This window comes from Dipodomys spectabilis, unplaced genomic scaffold, assembly GCF_019054845.1.
Source record: "Dipodomys spectabilis isolate Male_0828 unplaced genomic scaffold, ASM1905484v1 ptg000163l, whole genome shotgun sequence".
In the NCBI taxonomy this organism is placed as follows: Eukaryota; Metazoa; Chordata; class Mammalia; order Rodentia; family Heteromyidae; genus Dipodomys; species Dipodomys spectabilis.
In genome coordinates, this window is record NW_024870840.1 from 12468925 (window position 1) to 12488529 (window position 19605).

Here is a 19605-nt window from a genome sequence, read left to right on the forward strand (position 1 = left end):
TGACATATTCTTTTTTAAAAAAGTTTAACCCCTTTAAAATGTTTTTTAAAAAATACAAAAACACAAGCATTTTTACCCTTCTGTACAGCATTTTCACAGTAAAAAACATACAAAAACAAAACAAAACATTTTTAGCTTTCAGGCCATCCTAGCACAGTAGGATAGACTTGTAGTCATAGTAATGGAGAGGCAGAGTTAAGATAGAATGATCAGGTGTTCAAGGCCAACCTTAAAGACATATGGAACCTAGTCTCAAAAGTTAAACCAGGTTATCTCACATAGTTTGCTGATTCTTGGACTGGAGATTAAATGAGTACTTAATTCCTACTAATTATATGTACATTAATTAATAGTAGTAGTTATTAGAGATGGTGACTTATAAAGTGGAGAATAATGTCAACATGAATTTTATAATTCATTTTACACTCATCAAAAGTTCTAGTTTATTTAAGTTGTAGTTGTAGGCTGGTGGGCAGAAGTATAATTCAAGTTGAGATGACCTGAAATGCTTGGGACAAGAAGCACATCCGAATTCAGACTTCTTTGGAATATTTTCATAAAATTCACTAGTTGAAAATCCTAATCTGGAAGTCTGAAATCAGAAATATTCCAAAAATCTAAAACCTTTTAAGCATTTTAACACTACTCAAAACATTTCGGACTTCAGTTTTTGAATCAGCTGCTTCACGTGTGCTTTGTTGTCTTCTCAAGTTAGTGGTATATCTGAATACATGTTTACCTAAAGAAAGATAAAACATAAGACTTGGAAACTTCTTTTTCCTGTCAGACATTTGACAGATAATTCTTTAGAAAACACAAATTCCCTTAAAAACCTTCTGAAAACTTTCTGTAAGCAGCATGGATTGGATAAATCAGATGTTTAGTAGTGATGTCAAAGAAATAAATAATGTGATTTTTTCTCCCCTTAGGAAGCTTCTTTGTTCTTTGTCAAGCTGTAAATACTCTACTGAGTTTGGAAGAGTCTTCTGAACTACTTCACCTGGTTCCTGTGGAACGTGTAAAGAATTTGGTATTGTAAGTAAATGGTTTTTCCATGTGGCTTAGTAATGAATAAGACATCAGGAGCCTCTGTTTTTGTGAATTCATGCCCCTAATAAAAATCCTTCTGATCTATTTTATACCTGAGTTGTATTTACACAGTGAAACTTAATATTGATTTAGGTCCTCCAATGGAAATAAGTATATATATTTTGGCACGGTCATCTTTGAAAGGAGTTATTTTATTATGTGTGTGAATTAGGTTTAGAAGAGTTTATAATGCCAGTTTTCCTAACCATAATGTGGTATAACTTGACTTTGCTTACCTTTTCCCTATACTTGCATTTTCTGCCTCTCTTGGACTTGACCTACATTTCTGAAGACTTTATCTATGATCTTTTAGCTTGGTATTCCCACAGTTCAGTTTATTACTTTGTTTAATTTAGCCAGCCTAGGGTTTTGGTGGTACATAGGACCATTATTGGGAATATAATCATTTGCCTGTTCAAAAGACAGGCCTTTACTCTTTTTCTTCCCCATTTTTTGTGCCTGTCCTGAGGTTTGAGCTGTCCCTGAGTTTTTGCTCAAGGCTAGTGCTCTGCCACTTGAGCTCCACCTCCACTTCCAGTTATTTGCAACTCAATTTAGAGATAGGAGTCTCATGGACTTTCCTGCCCCGGTTGCCTTCAAACTGTGATCCTCAGAGATCTCTGCCTCCTGAGTAACTAGAATTAAAGGCTCGAGCCACTGCAAATGCCCCACAGGCCTTTACTTTTAGGTAGAGTCACTTATTTTGGAGTCTAGTCCATTTTATTTCCACGCTTTTTAACACACATTTACTCATTCATTTCATTCAGACAGTACCTGTTTGCTTTTCCCATGTATTGGATCCTATTTTAGTCCTTGGAAAATAGTGACACAGACCAAATTCACAATCTCTGTGGAGCTGCTGTTCTAGAAAGAAGACATTAAGTAGAGTACATAAGTAAAGTACATAACACATTAGATGGTTCTAAGTGCCATGAAGGAAATGAAAGCAGGGCCTGAAGGTAGGGAATCTAGATGTTAGGGACAGTGATGGTTCTATGGGAAGACCTCACTATAGACATCTAAGCAAAAACCTGAAAGCAGCTAGGGAGAGAGCCATGAGGATATCAGACCAGGCTGCTCTCTGGGGCAAAATGAGTGTCCCATTTGAGACATAGTCTTACACAGGATTTCTTAGGCAACTATATTGAGAGTCTGTAGGGGAGTAAAGAAAAGTTAGGAGGGTAATGGCAGTAATCCAGAATCTCTTTATATTTCCATACCCAGGGGAGCTTGGCATTTCTCCATGGCCAAATTGGTTTAAGTGAACTTCCTGGGGGAGGAGATTTCTTTTACTTTGTCCTATTTACCCTATAGCGTATTTCCCTTTTTTAATTATTTATACTTTCCATCTTCTTATTTAAACTTTTCATCTTTTGTCCATCCTTCCCCTCTGGGGAAGGTTAGGTAGCAGTCAACTTTCATTGCAAATATAGGATCCTGCTCCGTAATGTGCTAGTATACTGGCAAGCATCTAGGTTTCATAGGGGGCCTGCATCTGATACTGTCCTGATACTGTCAATTTGAATGACTTACTTACTTGTTCTCAACTTCATTATCTCTCAAAAGGGATGGTTTAAAAAAAATCTTACGTAGTGAAACTGAATTACATATTGCACTCAGTAATAATAAATTATACTTACTGTGTCCTAATTATATATCCGTCACTGTTGTGTGTACTTTGCATACATTATTTAATTTAATCCTTACAACTCCATGAAGTACAAGGTACTATTATCATTATAGATGAGGGAACTAAAGTTTCAAAACAGGACCCTGGCCTAGCTACTATCGCTTGTCTGGATTGTTGTCGCAGCCTCTTTATGAGTCTCCTTACTTCCACCCTTGTCCTGTGTTCTCTGAGCTGTATCAGCACCTGGTGATTCACTCCATTGCCCACAGCTTGTACAGTGCTTCTCAGCCAGGAGCATTTCTGGAGGTCTGTTCTAGTTGTTGCTTCTAGAATGTGGAGGAGAGGCTGTTGCTGGTGTGTAGTGAGTAAAGGCTAGGGATTCTGCTAAGCAACATACAATGCAGAGGATAGCCCCCAGCAGTTCTAGCCCCAGATATTAGCAGTGCCAACACTGCTGAGAAACTCTGCTCTAATGTTATCCACCCTGTATCCTTACTTGTAATAAAATCAAACTCCTCACTGAGTTCCTTTGGGCTCTGGACCACCCAACCCCTGCCTACTTCTGAATTCTTCAGCCACTGTTCCTTGCTAATTCAGTTCCAACCAGACCAATCATAATCTTTCAGTAGACAAACATACCTCAGGCTTTGACTTGGTTTTGCTTTTCCTTCAAATACCCTTTAAGCTCACTTTTTCACTTCTTTCTGTCTCTGCTTTCCATGACTACCCCTGTCAAATGGTATTCCATGGTACTCCCTCTCTCTCTGCCCCTATCTCAGTGATATTTCACTGTACCCTCTTTCCCTCTGCTGTCCATCCTCTTCACATTTATCTCTTCACTCCATCTGATTGTTTTTCTCTATAGCACTCATCACTGTCACTCTTACTATTTATTAGTTTATTGCTTGCCTTCTGATGTAAATTTCTAGAAAATGGGAACGTTGTCTTTTGTTTACTGATATATCTACAGGGTCTAGAAAAGTCACATAGTAGGCACTCAGAAAATAATTGTTGAACAAAGATGGCACAGAAGCTAAGCAGCTTCTCCAGAGTTAGGCTGCTGATGATGTGGGCTTGCATCTGGGCTGCCCAGTTTCCTTCACTAGCTCAAGACCTGGCATGCAGCAAATAATAAATATTACTTGTTATCTGGCAGTTGTTGGCAGCTGTGGATTGGAGAGGCAGCATTGGAAATGAAATTCAAATTTGAGTCCTACCTCTCCCTTATATAGTCAGTTGTATGCTTGAATATGTCACTCAGGATTGCTAGGCCTCTTCATCTGCAAGCTTCCTCCAGCCTTCTACATGTCCTTCATCAACAATGATTTTCTATAGTGTATATTATGATCTGAAATCACGAAGTGTGTGGTACAATGAGTCTTAAATATCTTGTTGCAGAACATTTCCTTCAGAACCGTCGGTGCTGCTGTTGGCTGATCTCTACTATCAGAGGTTATCCTTCTGTGGATGCAAAGGACCACTCTCTGAGGAAGCTTTAATGGAATTATTTCCCAAGTTGCAAACAAACATTTCAACTGGAGTATCCAAGGCAATACTGTTTTCTTTTTGTTTCTGTATGACTGCTAGTAGTCATCAGAATGCACTACTAGCCTAGGAAGCAAGATGACAACAGTCTGCCTCAAAAACAAACACGCAAACAACAGAAAAAGTCCAGGAGTGTAGCTTAAGTAGTGGAGTGCTTGCATCTAATCACCAGTACTATGAGAGAGAGTGGGAGGAGAAACAGGGGATGAGAGGAGAGGAGAGAATGTGGGGAGGGGAGAAAAAGTACTGCTGTGGGATGATGATGCCTAAAGCAGAAATTAGACTGATTCCTGCAGAATTGGTTAGGGAGATTAATAAAATTCTGGGTCCCTGTTCCCAAAGATTCTGATTCAGTAGGGTTAAAATCCCTCTCAATGATTCTGCTGCTCTGCTCACTCAAGTATGTGAAAATAGAGAACAGAGCACTGATTTCAATTGAACTATAGACCCAATCAGTTCCTTGCATATCTTTAGAGATACTGACAGTGTCACAGTTTAAAGAAACAGTATGGTGACTGAGCAGCCTTACCTGTTCAGTACCTATGTACTATTTGATAGGTATTGTTTTTTGTTGGATATGAGTAAGGAATAGAATAGGCATGAGTTCTCTCTTCAGATGTTACCCTTTTTTAAAATTAATTTCTTGTTTCATATAAACTTTGTAGTTTGAAATAAATTTTTTGCTTTGTCTAGATTCGGCTTTTGACAATAAGGATTTTGAACCATTTTGACATTCAGCTTCCAGCACTGATGGAGGTAATTTAACTGTTGGAATCATTTTTTAAAGTTATAATTTAACATGTATTTAATTTCTAAAATGATACCTTTGCCAAAAAAACTAGAGCAGATATAAATATCATAAAAAAGGAATAAGTTTTTGAATTGTTACTACTTGCAACAACAACACGAATGTACAGATAACTTGGATACTGGTAATCCTAGCTACTCAGGAAACAGATCTGAGGATCGCAGTTTGAAGTCAGCCTGAAAAGAAATGTCCATGAGACTCTTATCTCCAATAAACTATTAAGAAAAAGCTGGAAATAGAGCTGTGGTAAAGTGCTAGCCTTCAACACAGAGGCTCGGGCAGCACCCTATGCCTTTAGTTCAAGCACCAGGATGGACCAAAAACAAAATTAAAAGCTTATTTACTTATTTTTGTCATTGATTGTGGTGCTTGAACTCTGGGCCTGGGCGTTGTCCCTCAGCTCTTCAGCTCAAGGTGAGTGCTGTACCACTTGAGCTATAGGACCAAATCTGGCCTTTTCTGCTTATGTGGTGCTGAGGAATCGAACCCAGGGCTTCATGCATGCGAGGCAAGCATTCCACCACTGAGCTACCTTCTTAGCCCCACAAATAAAAATTTTAAAAATTAAAAAAAACACCTTCGCCAATTTCCTGTTGGTAGATAGTTTTTCATCAACTTTATTACATACTTCATGTAGGGAATTATTTCCATAATGCAAATTACTTTTTGTAAAACTCATAGTCATTAGTGTATATATACTTTTTTATTTCATTAGATGTTGCCAATCGTTTTGAATCACTTTGAAAATTTCTGATTACTTTTTATTTCTGTGCTGAGCACTGAAATCTAACTTTTCTACCAAAAAGTAAATGGTATAGCCAAGTGCCAGTGCCTCATACGTGTAATCCTAGCAAATCAGGAGACTCAGATCTGAGGATCATGGTTGAGAGCCATCCCAGGCAGGGAAGTCTTTGAGATTCTTGTCTCCAATTAACCAGAAAACTAGAATTAGAGCAGTGGCTCCAAGTGGTAGAATGCTATTTTTGAGTGAAAAAGCTCAGGGACAGCGTCCAGGCATTGAGTTCAAGCTTCATGACCAACAAAAACCAAAAGTAAATGGTGTGAAAAAAAATAAATTTAACCAGGTGCTGTTGGCTCATGCCTGTAATCCTAGCTACTCAGAGGCCGAGATCTGAGAATTGAGGTTTAAAGCCAGCTGGAGCAGGAAAGTCCATGAGACTTTTTTTTTTTTTTTGGGTGGGGCCTGAACTCTGGGCCTAGGCACTGTCCCTCAGCTCAAGGCTAGCACTCTACCACTTGAGCCACAGCGCCACTTCCGGCTTTTTGCTTTTTTCTTTTAGGCATGCAAGGCAAGCGCTCTACCACTGAGCCACCTTCCCAGCCCTCCTTGAGACTCTTACCTCCAGTTAATCACCAGAAAACAGGAACTGGTACTGTGATTCAAAGTGGTAGAGCAGTAGCCTTGATCTAAGAGCTCAGAGGCAGTGCCCAGGCCCAGAGTTTAAACCCCATGACTGGCAAAAAAAAAAAAAGTTTTTTAAAACAACAACAACAAAAAATTTCATGTCCTGGGCTGGGAAGGTGGCTCAGTGGTAGAGCACTTGCCTTGCATGCATGAGGCACTGGGTTCGATTCCTCAGCACCACATAAGCAAAAAGAAAAAAGCCGGAAGTGATACTGTGGCTCAAGTGGTAGAGCACTAGGCTTGAGCTGAAGAGGGACAGCACCCAGGCCCAGAGTTCAGGCCACACAACCGGACCCCTAAAAAAAAAAATTTTCATGTTCTTTGTGGAGTGTCATGCTATTGACCTGCCTCCGGGCCCTGTTTGTACAGGGTGATGGTGATGGTCTGTCGGAGCGCCAGTCAGCCTTCACAATATTACGCCAGGCAGAACTTGTTCCAGCAACTGTGAGTGATTACAGGGAGAAACTACTGCACCTGCGGAAACTGAGGCATGATGTTGTGCAGATTGCTCTTCCTCATGGGCCCTTACAGGAGGTAAAGAAGTGCTCTGAGCAGTGCTCTGTTTTCTTCTTCTGCTGCTGCTGCTTCTTCCTTTGTTTTCATTCTTTGCTGGGGAAATATACTAAAGGAGTTCCTCCACTCTGCTCCATCCATCTATCGTCCATTCTATTTATGGGCTGTACTGGGGCTTGAACTCAGAACTCTGTGCTTGCTAGACAGCCCTCTATCAGTTAGGTTATGACTCTAGCCTTTTTTTGCACTGGTTAGTTTGGAAATAGGGTCACTTTTACCCAAGCTGACATGGGCTTCAGATCCTTCTATTTATTCTAGGACAACAGGCACGTACTTTTATGGTCAGCTTTTTATCTTGAGATGGGGGTCTCAAGAACTTTTTGGTCTGGGCTAGAGTCAAACTGTGGGCCTCCTGATCTAGCCTCCCATGTATCTGGGATGAGAGGAATGCTGTGCTCCTCTGCACCAGCTGTTGCTTCAGAGAAGTCGAGTGAACTTTTTACCTGGGCTTCCTGTAACCTCATTCTCCCAGTCTCTGCTTATGGAATAGCAGGATTATAAACATGAGCCTATAATGTTAGAGTACTGGGATTATAGGCTAGTACCACCATGCCCTACCCTAAAGTCAATCATATTGATTACCTATGACTGGGTGATTGTGATATAAAAACCCAGCCTCTACCTTCACAGATTTCCCAGGGTTGGGGACAAGAAATTGAAATTATCATTCAAGTATGTTTTTGTGACAAAATAACTTCAAAAAGAAGAATTTTATTTTATTGTCCGTTGTAGGGCTTGAACTTGGGTCTGGATGCTGTCCCTGAATTCTTTTTGCTTAAGGCTAGTGCTCTACCACTTTGAACCACAGCTCCACTTCTGGATTTCTGTCAGTTAATTGTAGATAAGAATCTCTTGAGCTTTCCTGCCTGGGCTGGCTTTAAACTATGATCCTTAGATCTCAGCCTTCGGAGTAGGATTAGAGGTGTGAGTCACCAGCACCCACCTGAATTTTTTTTTTTTTTTTTGTCTAAAGCAACCATCAGCTTCCTATGTTTTTTTTTTTTTTTTTTGTCGGTCGTGGGGCTTGAACTCTGGGCCTGGGCGCTGTCCCTCAGCTCTTCAGCTCAAGGCGAGTGCTCTACCACTTGAGCTACAGCGCCACTTCCGGTTTTTCTGGTGGTTTATTGGAGATAGGAGTCTCACGGTCTCTCCTGCTCGGGCTGGCTTTGAACCGCGATCCTCAGATCTCAGCCTCCTGAGTAGCTAGGATTACAGGCGTGAGCCACCAGCGCCCGGCTAGCTTCCTATGGTTTTTGTCCAGAGGTTTTTAGCTTAAGCCCTGGTAGATACATACATCATGGACACCTTTGGGAGCAAAACTATATGAAGGCATTACCCCCTTTTTTTTGGGTGGGGGGGTCCGGTCCTGGGGCCTGAACTCTGGGCCTGGGCTCTGTCCCTCAGCTCTTCAGCTCAAGGCTAGCACCCTACCACTTGAGCCACAGTGCCACTTCCGGCTTTTTTTTTCTGCTTATGTGGTGCTGAGGAATCGAACCCAGGGCTTCATGCATGCAAGGCAAGCACTCTGCCACTGAGCCACCTTCCCCAGCCCAGCATTCCCCTTTTTAATCCGAGAAATTATCTCTTACCAGTTTCAGATGCTATCATCTTTCATGATATGTATTTGAAAAAGAAATTACTACTATAATATGTACCAACATCACATCCCAAAGTAATAATACAATTGATACCACCTAGTGTAAGGGGCTGTTGGTAATAATGAATGTTGTTCTAAGAGGTAATTGAAAAGCCAGATTCATGGAATCCCATCTGCTCCAGAGGCAGAGATTGAGAGGATCTCAGCTGGAGGCCAGCCTGGGCAAAAAGTTTATGTGGGCATAGTGTCACATACCTGTCATCCCAGCCATATAGGAAGCATAAATGGGATTGTGGTCCATGGTAACCCAGTCATAAATTGAGATCCTATTTCAGAAAGCAATTGGGGGTGAGGGAGGAGTAGAGTCATAAAATTCAACGCATATCCTACAAAATTAAGAAAATTCAGGAACAAGATGGGGTTAGGATGTGTGGGAGAGAATGATGAAAGGATGACGTTGATCATAATGCATTGCATCCACAAACTGTCCTGACAACTCCTTTATACTGCAGGAGAGAGCGAGAAAAAAAGAAAAAGGGAGAGAGAGCGCCAAAGCAAAAAGGGCTGGAGGCATGACTCAAGGGATAAAACACCTGTTTTTTCCACTGAAGCTTATCATCCATTACTAAGAAAGTCTTTTGTAATTGCAGGTACCACTTCGTTATTTGTTGGGCATGTTATATGTAAACTTCAGTGCTCTGTGGGATCCTGTTATTGAACTCATAAGGTAAGTGTGAGTTAAGTGGTTGAAGCAATTGCAATTTAAATGGTACAAAGTGATGACCCAGGGTTATACTCCTAGGTGTGACTTAAATAAATGGTTGTATGCAGTACTTTTAAATACCATAATTCCTTTGTAGAACAAAAAGGAAGAAAAAAATAGCATCAATTTTTTTTCTTTCCATTATGTCTAATTTTTTATAGTTGAAACATTATATGTATCTTACTGTGTACATTGAAATAACCTTGGAGGGCTTTTATGATACTTCTATATTGAAATAACCTTGGAGGACTTTTATGATACTTCTATATCATTTAAATTTTTTATTGCATACTTTTATTTATATTGATCCATTCTTTGAAAATTAAATTTCAAAACCTTTACTCTCTCCTGTATAAAAATCCCTTTAGCTTTAACAAAGGACTTTACTAGTCCCATAGAAAATATGTATGTTGCCTACATGTAAAAATTGTCCTTTTACAGGGCTGGGAAGGTGACTCAGTGGTAGAGTGCTTGCCTTGCATGCATGAGGCCCTGGCTTCGATTCCTCAGTACCACATAAGCAGGAAAAAAAAAGCCGGAAGTGGTGCTATGGCTCAAGTGGTAGCGTGATAGCCTTGAGCTGAAGAGCTGAGGGACAGCGCCCAGGCCTAGAGTTCAGGCCCCACGACTGGACCAGAAAAAAAAAAAAAATTGCCCTTTTACAGACATCAGTCTTCAGATTATCTACTTTGCTGTTTTTTTTTTTTTTTTCCCTCTCGTTTTGTGCTAGAGCTGGGTCTTTTGTGCCTGAACTCTGAGTTTTGTTTCTGAGCTTCTTTGCTCAAGACCAATACTCTACCACTTGGTCCATAGCTCCAGGTTTTTTTTGTGGTTAATTCGAGATGAGTCTCACAGACTTTCCTGCTGGGAACCATGATCCTCATATCTCTGCCTCCTGCATAGCTAGGATTACAGGGATGAGCCACCAGTAACCACCTGTTGCTTTTGCTTTCTATCGGATTGGAAATATGTCTTGTGTGGCCTTTGAAAATACTGAGTATCAGTTCTGTTTGTCAGAAATAAAGTAAACATCCATTTCCATTTTATAACCTTTTCCTACCATTCAAACCATCAAACCAGTATGCTAGAAGGCACCAACTTTATTTTTTCTTGTGCCTTCAGAAGACAGGAAGAATCTAGCATGTACATTTTCAGTGGCCTATTGTCAAAACTATTGGGGCTTCATTTTTTGACACAGCATGTTGCTAGGATGCGGGCTTTGAACTCATGGTCTTCCTGACTTGTCTACCAGGTGTTAAACATGTTGTTCATTTACAGAGTGCCTTTAATGGTTGTCCATAGTGGCTGGGCTGTCTTCCTGTTGGGCACATCTTTAAGTTTGGAAATTTGTTAAAGCATAAACATATAATTTATGCCTAGTTAAGGTTTATGCAGTTTTAAAGGATTAATGACAAAAATATAAAAAATTTTATAATATTGTTGCTCAGATACCAAGCTATGCAAACACAATATAATTCACCTCATGTTCCCTTGTTAAGTTCTAAAGTGTATTTTTCATATTAAATGAATGTTTATTTTGCCTCTGTCATAATAAGTGTATTTGAGTGCCACTTTATTTTGCTACCTGAGTAGCTGGGATTACAAGTGCCCACCACCATCATGTTCAGCTTATTAGTTGAGTTGAGATCTTATTAAAAATGTTTTTGCTATTTTTGCTAATGTATTGGTCTATAACTGTGATCTTCCTGATCTCTGCCTCCAGAGTAGCTGGAATTTAAGGTGTGAGCCCCATATCTGGTCCTCTCCTTTTTTTTTTTTTTGGTTGTTGTTGTTGCTGGTCCAGGAACTTGAACTCAAAGCCTGGCACTGAGCTTTTGTTTGTGACCTTTTGTGCTCAAGGCTAGTACTCTACCACTTGAGCCACAGCTCTACTTCTGGTGATAAATTGGTGATAAGAGTCTCAACAGGGCAGGGTGCCAATGGCTCATGCCTGTAATCCTGACTATTCAGGAGGCTGAGATCTGATTGTGGTTCAAAGCCACCCCTGGGAGACTCTTATGTCCAATTAATCACAGAAAAAGCTGGAAGTGGTGCTGTAGCTTAAGTGTTAGAGTGCTAGTCTTGAGCCTTGAGCAAAAGGAGCTTAGGGACAGTGCAAGCCCAGGTTGAAGGCCCAGGACCAGCAAAAAAAAAATAAAAAAGTCTCACAGACTTTCCTGCCTGGGCTGGCTTTGAACTGTGATCCATAGCTCTCAGCCTTTTGAGTAGCTAGGATTATAAGTGTGAGCTACTAACATCCAACTTACTTACAATTTTTAAAAGATACTTTAGTTATGAAAATGTTATAATGAAACTCATTATTTTGTATAGTTAACATGCAAATAATTTGTTTTAAGGCTGGGCACTAGTGGCTCACTTAGGTTGCGGAAATTTGGAAGTTAATCCCGGCTCAGGCAAAAGTTTGCAAAATCCCATCTCAGTCAATACCTGTATATAGTTTTGTGTGCCTGTCATCTTAGCTACTTGGCAGGCTGAGATCAGTAGAATTTCAGTTTCAGCCTACACCCAAAAAGTTAGTGAGACCCTTATCTCAAGAAAGAAGGCTGAATGTATTTTTGTATACCCGTTATCCCAGCATAAAATAGGAGGATTGAGGTCCGTGTTGGCCTGGACAAAAAGTGACCTTAATTCAAAAACAGAGTATAAAAGGCCAAAGTTGCATCTCAAGCAGTAGAGCTCTGCCTGGTGAGCTTTAAGCCCTGAAGTTTGTTTTAATATAATTGTATTGCTATTATTAAGGTGTTGTACAGAAGGGTTATCATTTCATAAGTCAGGTAATAAGTACATTTCTTTTGCGACAGTGTCATTCCTCCTTAGCCTTGAGTTTTTAAAAATACCCTTTAGTCTTTTATGATTATAAAAATAATTTGTGCAGGCATTGAGGGTTAACCATTAGCATTTTTAATTATACCCTTTTGCCCTATCCCCTTATTTTGTGACCTTTTCTCCTAGTTCTCATGCCCATGAAATGGAAAATAAGCAGTTTTGGAAAGTCTACTATGAACATCTAGATAAAGCAGCTGCACATGCTGGTATGTAAGGATAGGGCTGGGAGGGAAAGAGAATGTGTCAGTGTTTAATTTTTACTACTGTGTGAAATCAGGAAACAATGGGGAGATGTATTACCCTTGATAACTTTGCAGTGTGGCTTGTTTTCCTTGTATTAGAAATGTCCGCTGTCTGGTAATGGTGATGACTTTTTTTTCCCTCTTGCAGAGAAAGAACTGCAAAAGGAAATGGGAGATGAGGAGAAGTCCATTGGAGATGAAAGCTGGGAGCAGACCCAGGAAGGGGATGTTGGAGCTCTTTACCAGCAGCAGTTAACATTGAAAACTGACTGTCGTGAAAGACTGGACCATACCAACTTTCGATTTTTGCTTTGGCGAGCTCTGGCAAAATTCCCAGAGAGAGTAGAACCACGGTCCAGGGAGCTTTCCCCGCTCTTCTTAAGATTTATCAAGTATGTATCCTCTTCTAGGAATAAGTTCCTCCTGGGGTATGAGGAGGGGGAGGTTAGAACTATTGACCTCCCACAATAGCTGAGTTCTTTATATGTTTTCAAATCAATGCTATGTCTACAAAAGCAATGGCTCTGTTCGGTAACAACTAACTAAACTAGTTTTATATCAATCAAAATACAAATGGTGCTAATAAAAATATACCAGGTCACCTAGGATGAAAGTCTATATAGAGTTTGACTAATGTCTTCTTGTTCATTGTTTTACTGCCTATATGTGACTGGAAGATATTTTTTAGTAACCCAACTACAACTACTATTTTGAGCCTTTGGATATTTTTCTTTAATGCAAGGAATGTGCTCAAAGAATAATAGCAGCTTTATGGAGCATTGACTGGTATGCTGTGTAAGAGTCTTCTTTAAAACTAAAATGAGCCAGACATTGGTGGTTCATGCCTGTAATCCTAGCTACCCAGGAGGCTGAGATAAGGATCGTGGTTCAAATGCAATCTGGCAGAAAAGTCTGTGAGATTCTTATCTCCAGTTAACCAGCAAAAAGCCAGAAGTAGAGGGTAGAGGGGTGGCCTAAGTGGTAGAGTGCCAACCCTAAGAAAAAAAAAAAACTAAGGGACAGTACCCAGGCCTTGAATTCAATTCTTAGTGCATCTCGCATGCATGCACACATGCACACATGCACTCACCCACCCCATTTCCCAGGGCTGAGATGTAGTTCAATGGCAAAATGCTTGTCTAGCAAGTACAAAGTCCTAGGTTTAGTCCCCAGTACCAAAAAGGAAAAGACAAAAAAAAAAAAAAGCAGTTTAAAAAGGTATATTTCCAAGATGATTAGTGGTGTTAAGCACTTTTTCATATACTTTTTGTCTGTATTTGAGGAATGTCTATTTAGGTCTATTGGCTTTTTTTTTTTTTTTTTTTGACAATGCTGGGGCTTGTGAACTCAAGGCCTGGGTGCTGTCCCTCAGGGTTTTTTTTGCTCAAGGCTAGCACTTGACCACTTGAGCCACCGAACCACTTCTAGCTTTTTCTATGTATGTAGTACTGAGGAATGGAACCCAGCGCTTCATGCATACTAGGTAAGTACTTTACCACTGAGCCACATTCCCAGCCCAACTATTAACTATTTTTGTTTTTGGGGGGTCCGGTCGTGGGGCCTGAACTCTGGGCCTGGGCACTGTCCCTCAGCTGTTCAACTCAAGGCTAGCGCTCTACCACTTGAGCCACAGCACCACTTCCGGCTTTTTTTTCTGCCTATGTGGTGCTGAGGAATCAAACCCAGGGCCTCATGCATGCAAGGCAAGCTCTTTATCACTGAGCCACCTTCCAGCTCCCATTGGCTATTTTTAAATCATATTTTCTTCGTTTTGTTTTCTGTTGAGTTATTTTAGCTTCTCATATATGCTGGATATTAATCCCATCCCCTCCCATCCGATGTATACTTTGCCTACACTCACTTCCATCCTGTAAGTTGTCTCTTCACTCTGTTGATGGTTTCCTTTGATATACTGGAGGGTTTTAGTTTTATGTAATCTCATTTGTCTCTCTCTGCGTTTGTTTCCTGTTGAGGAGGTCTTGGAAAAAAAATGAAATTCTTGCCCATTCCAATGTCCTGAGCATTTTTCTTATGCTGTCATTTTCTACTTTCATCTAGTAATTTGAGTTTTACTTATACATCTGGAGTCTGTGTTCTGTTGACTTTTCTAAATCATGGAAGATAGGAGGCTCATTTCAGTCTCTCCATGTAGATATCTGATTTTTGTAGCACTGTTTATTGGAAAGTATGTTCTTAGCACCTTTGTTGAAAAGTCAGTTGGCCATAGATGTGTGGGTTTACTTGAAGGGTCTTCTCCTTTGGTCTGTGGGTCTGACTTTATACCAGCACCATGTTGTAGATCATAACTGTGTAGTATGTTTTAAAGTTAGGTAGTATAATGCCTCCAGCTTTGCTATTTGAAAGGACAGTACTTTTTTTGAAACGACACTTTCAAGAGAAAAATGCATCTGGAATAACAGGATGGCATGGTCCTAATACTTTTAACAGTATTAAATAATCCATCTGGCCGGGTGGCAGTGGCTCATGCCTGTAATCCTAGCTACTCAGGAGGCTGAGTTCTGAGAATTGCAGTTTAAAGCCAGCCAGGCAGGAAAGTCCGTGAGACTCTTATCTCCAGTTAATCACCAGAAAACTGGAAGTGGCACTTTGGCTCAAGTGGTAGAGCACTAGCCTTGAGCTGAAGAGCTTAGGGACAGAGCCCAGGCCCAAAGCTCAAGCTCCACGATTGGCAAACAACAACAACAATAATAATAATGTCACCTCTCTCCATTTGTGGTGCTAGAGACAAGATAAATTTCACTTCAATCTGAAATAAACTGTCTTCTGCAGTCAGTAATTGACTTGGCCATGTAGGACTCAATAAAAGAGAATATGTAAGAAGTTTGACTGAGGTATAGTGTCCCTTCTCTGTGTGATTCTGATGCCTCTCTCACAAGTAGAATTAGGATCTTTCCACTTAGCATGCACTCCTCATCTCTGTCCTTGTCCTATTCCTGCTATAGCAATGAGTATTATCCAGCAGATCTGCAAGTTGCTCCAACCCAGGATCTTCGGAGAAAAGGCAGAGGGATGACAGCCGAAGAAACTGAAGAGGAACCTTCTGCAGGGAATGATGAGGAGTTGGAGGAGGAAGAGGAGGAATCTCCAGAAGAACCCTCACAAAAGAAAAGGACAAGAAGAGCTGCAGCAAAGTGAGTTCACCATTGTCAACTGATCATAGGTCCATAGTTGCAGGAGCAAGAGGAGATATCTTGGCCTCAATGGGAAATAGCCTTACATAAGATGAACTGTTGATAGTTATTTACATAAGTACTGCATCTGCCTGGGGTTTTCTTTAACAACCCAAACAAAGCTGCCAAATGTTCTGAGTTTGCTATTTTGGCCCCTAGACATGAGAACTGGTCCGAAGGTGACGTGACACTTAACAAAGAGACAGCAGATCCAGGATTGTGCAAGTTTATTGGGCTCCACTTGGGCCATGCATCAGTCAGTAACTCCCCATTAACTTGCCTTCATCAATCCTACTTCTGTCTGCCTCTTTTTTCAGCCCCATGGCCTCTTAGACCAGTTCTCACACACTGAGCCTAGGTTGTTTTGGGAATGATTGTTTGCTCCATTGTTTGAGTGCCTTTTGCTAAGTACTGGTTTCAATAAAGAGTTGTGCACAGCATCTGCAATGTAGGACTTGTTGTCAAAGGCTTGGTGAAATATTTTATATATGAATATTTTTGAAGCAGTTATGGAAGCCCACTAAAGAATTATTTGCTTCTACGCAAAGACCCAGGGAGGCCTTTTCTGAAAGGAAAAGGACACATTTGCCAGTCTTGAACAGGGAAGGACTTACCACCTGATGGAAATGGTGTACAAAGCCTGGGACCTGGAAAGGTCTTAGCCCAGCTGCCTGTAACAACTACCCTGCTTCTGTCTTTTATTGGTTAGGCACAAAAAGTAAGAATTGGAAGAACCTTTGAGATAGCTCCTTTTTATCATAACCCCATTGAAAGATTATATTGGAGCTCAAGGTACTGCATATTCTCTGACCTTTGCTGTCTTCTTTCACAGCATTGGGTCATTACAGTTGTGTGCCAGGGGAACACATAGTGGAATAGCTCTTCTCTTACAAATAAGCATGTCAGCACTATACCTTGGACTTACTTCCTACTGGTTACTTTTTTCTCATGCTTTTGTACCTTCTCATTCTCTTGGTTATTCATTTACCTATGTTATTAAAGACCTAAAAAAAAAAACTGATCATGTTTTTACTAGCTGTTCCACCTAACTTGAAGATTGCCTAAATTAAGGTCTCTGAGGTCCACTAAATAGGTAATAGTCTCTTCTTTTAAAACTTAGATGTCATTTGTTGACTATTTCAACATAAAACAACTGTTGATTCATTCATCCTGCACCTGTACCAAGTGCCTTTTGCTAAGTGCTGCACTTCAGTAATTAATTATGCACAGGGTCTGCAAAGTAGAGGTTGCAATCAAAAGCCTGGCACAATATTTTATTGTTGAAATATGTGTAAAGAACTACTTGTTTCTACCGCAAAGGTGATGGGAAGCCTTTATGCAAGGGAGTTTGCTGGTCTTGGACAGGGGAGGACTCATTTACCAACTAATGGAAATAGTGTCCAAAGCCCAGGGCCTGGAAAGGTCATGGCCAAGCTGCTGTAACTAGTTCTCTGCCTCTCACAGCTCTGAACATTCTGTTCCCTACTACGTTAAAACAAAGGTTGCTGTTTTCTCCTGAAGTATTTCTTGAGGTATTTTCATCAGCATAATACCTAGAAAAAAGGATAGCCCTAGTTATGTGTTTGTTGAAACAGTGAATAAGCCATTTATCCAGTCATCCCTCTGGCTTTTTCGCCCCTAGACCTTTGCACACGTTCTTTTTAAAGTGATAGTTCTCTTACTTGATTTCAGACTTTTGTAATAGATGTTCATACTTCTGTCATGGAACCACTCATTGCCATGGGCATTTTTTAAAAAAATAGCTCTTCCATGAAATAAATTCTTAAAGAGTTAGGACTAGGTCTTAGTCTTTCCTCTGTAGTCACACCTAAAATGGCCATTAGATACCATCATTGCAAAAATGAATGAATTGATAATCATATTCTTAGTGCCACCTCATAGCCCAAATTTATGATGCTTCATGAAACTGCCCTTTAGAAGTTATTTTTTGAGAGCTGGGAATTTGGCTTATTTTTAGAGTACTTGTCTAGCATGCGTGAAGCCCTGGGTTCGATTCCTCAGTACCATATAAGCAGAAAAAGCCAGAAGTAGCGTTGTGGCTTAAGTGGTAGAATGCTAGCCTTGAGCAAAAGAAAAGAAGTTCAGAGACAGTGACTAGGCCCGGAATTCAACCCTAGGACTGGCAAAAGAAAAAAAGTTATTTTTTGAAAACTTCAACTCAGCTCTTGTTCTCTTTGATTCTTCAAGTCCATGTGACCCATCAAGTGCTTATAAATATTAGAGAAAGGAGTAGATATTTCAATAGAAAATTTAAAAATTTACAATCTAGAGAATTCATCATTTCTGGCTTATTTTCTCTATGCTAATTAATAGAATTTTCACGGTTTTGCCTTACTTGGCTCAGAGTTAGAGAGATACCACAATTTTCACTCTGATTTAATCCTCACAAAACACCCAGGAAGTTCTGTCTTTATAAAAATACAGAAACTGAGCTGCTAGCACATTAAATAGCTTTTTCTAATCCCTAAATGTAGCTTGTTTCCTGCTTCTCTCCACCTTTCTTCACTTATGTTCAGATAGGCAAATAAAACTTACTGAAATTTTAGACTTGTTTATTCTGATTTTTTTCCTTAAGTTTCTAATATATCTAACATGATACCCAGAAAGGAAAGAGTTCTCTCAAAGCAGTTGTAAATTCTGCAGCAGTCTGTGTGTGGACTAGGAAGTTGAGCAAGTTAATGCAGACAGTCTTCTCTGTCTGTTTAAGTGGGTGATATCATCTGCTCTGGGCACTCCTGTCTTTGTGTTTGACTTTCAACCACAGAACATAATTGTTTCTTTTTCCTTCATGGGAAATAAGAGCCATTGTTGCCTCACTTTGGACCTCTTTTTCCTAATGTAAATATCTATGTTATATGAAAGAAAGAAAGGAAAGGAGGGAGGATAAAATCTGTATAATTGAACAGTGAATTTATTTGTAGTATTTGAAGCACTTGTCATAGAGTAAAATTGTGGGTAATAAAATTCTGATAAAATAATCTCTAGTCTTTAATTCTGCAATACTCATTTTGTTTTGTTTAGGCAATTAATTGCTCATTTGCAAGTTTTCTCTAAATTTTCAAACCCACGGTCGTTATATCTGGAATCCAAATTATATGAGTTATATCTTCAGGTAAGTAAATTAATTTTTTTTAGGGGGGGGGGGGAGTCCTGGTCGTGGAGCCTGAACTCTGAGCCTGGGTGCTGTCCCTCAGCTCTTTAGCTCAAGGCTAGCGCTCTACCACTTGAGCCACAGTGCCATTTCTGGCTTTTTTCTTTTTGCTTATGTGGTGCTGAGGAATTGAACCCAGGGCCTCAGGCATGCAAGGCAAGCATTCTACCACTGAGCCACCTTCCCAGCCCAAGTAAATTAATTTTTGATTTAATAGTTTTTCTAAACTTTTCTTTATCACTTTCCTAACCAAAGTACCTTTCAGATTTTTAACAGTTATTTGTTGAATAAGACCCATGGCTGCATTTTAAATACTATTTTTCTGAGTTTATAGACACTGTGATTTTCTGTTACCATAAGAACCTTTTTTGTTGTTGTTGTTGGTTGTGGGGCTTGAACTCCGAGCTTGGGCTCTGTCCCTTGAGCTCTTTCACTCAAGGTTAGCACTGTACCATTTGAGCCACAGCTCCACTTCTGGTTTTCTAGTGGTTAATTGGAGATAAGAGTCTTGGGGACTCTTGGGGCAGAAAAGTCCTGGGCTGGCTTTGAACCATGGTCCTCAGATCTCAGCCTCCTGAGTAGCTAGGATTACAGGCATGAGCCACTGAGACCCAACTTAAGAAACCATTTTGAATTATACTAATTTAGTTGATTTTAACACTTTTTGGGCGACTGATTGTTGGCTAGCCATATTAAAACTGAGACTAGTAAAACATGAATTG

At 40.1% G+C, this 19605-nt stretch overlaps 1 protein-coding gene across 1 annotated transcript in view; it reads left to right on the forward strand.

Annotated features, from left to right (window-relative positions):
* Utp20 (UTP20 small subunit processome component) overlaps positions 1-19605 on the forward strand; it is a 97262-nt gene that overhangs the window by 19409 nt on the left and 58248 nt on the right. Inside the window, exons 15-23 of the mRNA XM_042693150.1 lie at positions 930-1035; positions 4118-4268; positions 4958-5020; positions 6868-7032; positions 9319-9395; positions 12405-12484; positions 12669-12912; positions 15484-15672; positions 18754-18844. Coding sequence (XP_042549084.1) covers positions 930-1035; positions 4118-4268; positions 4958-5020; positions 6868-7032; positions 9319-9395; positions 12405-12484; positions 12669-12912; positions 15484-15672; positions 18754-18844 — 1166 coding nt within the window. The remainder of the gene's footprint in view (positions 1-929; positions 1036-4117; positions 4269-4957; positions 5021-6867; positions 7033-9318; positions 9396-12404; positions 12485-12668; positions 12913-15483; positions 15673-18753; positions 18845-19605) is intronic.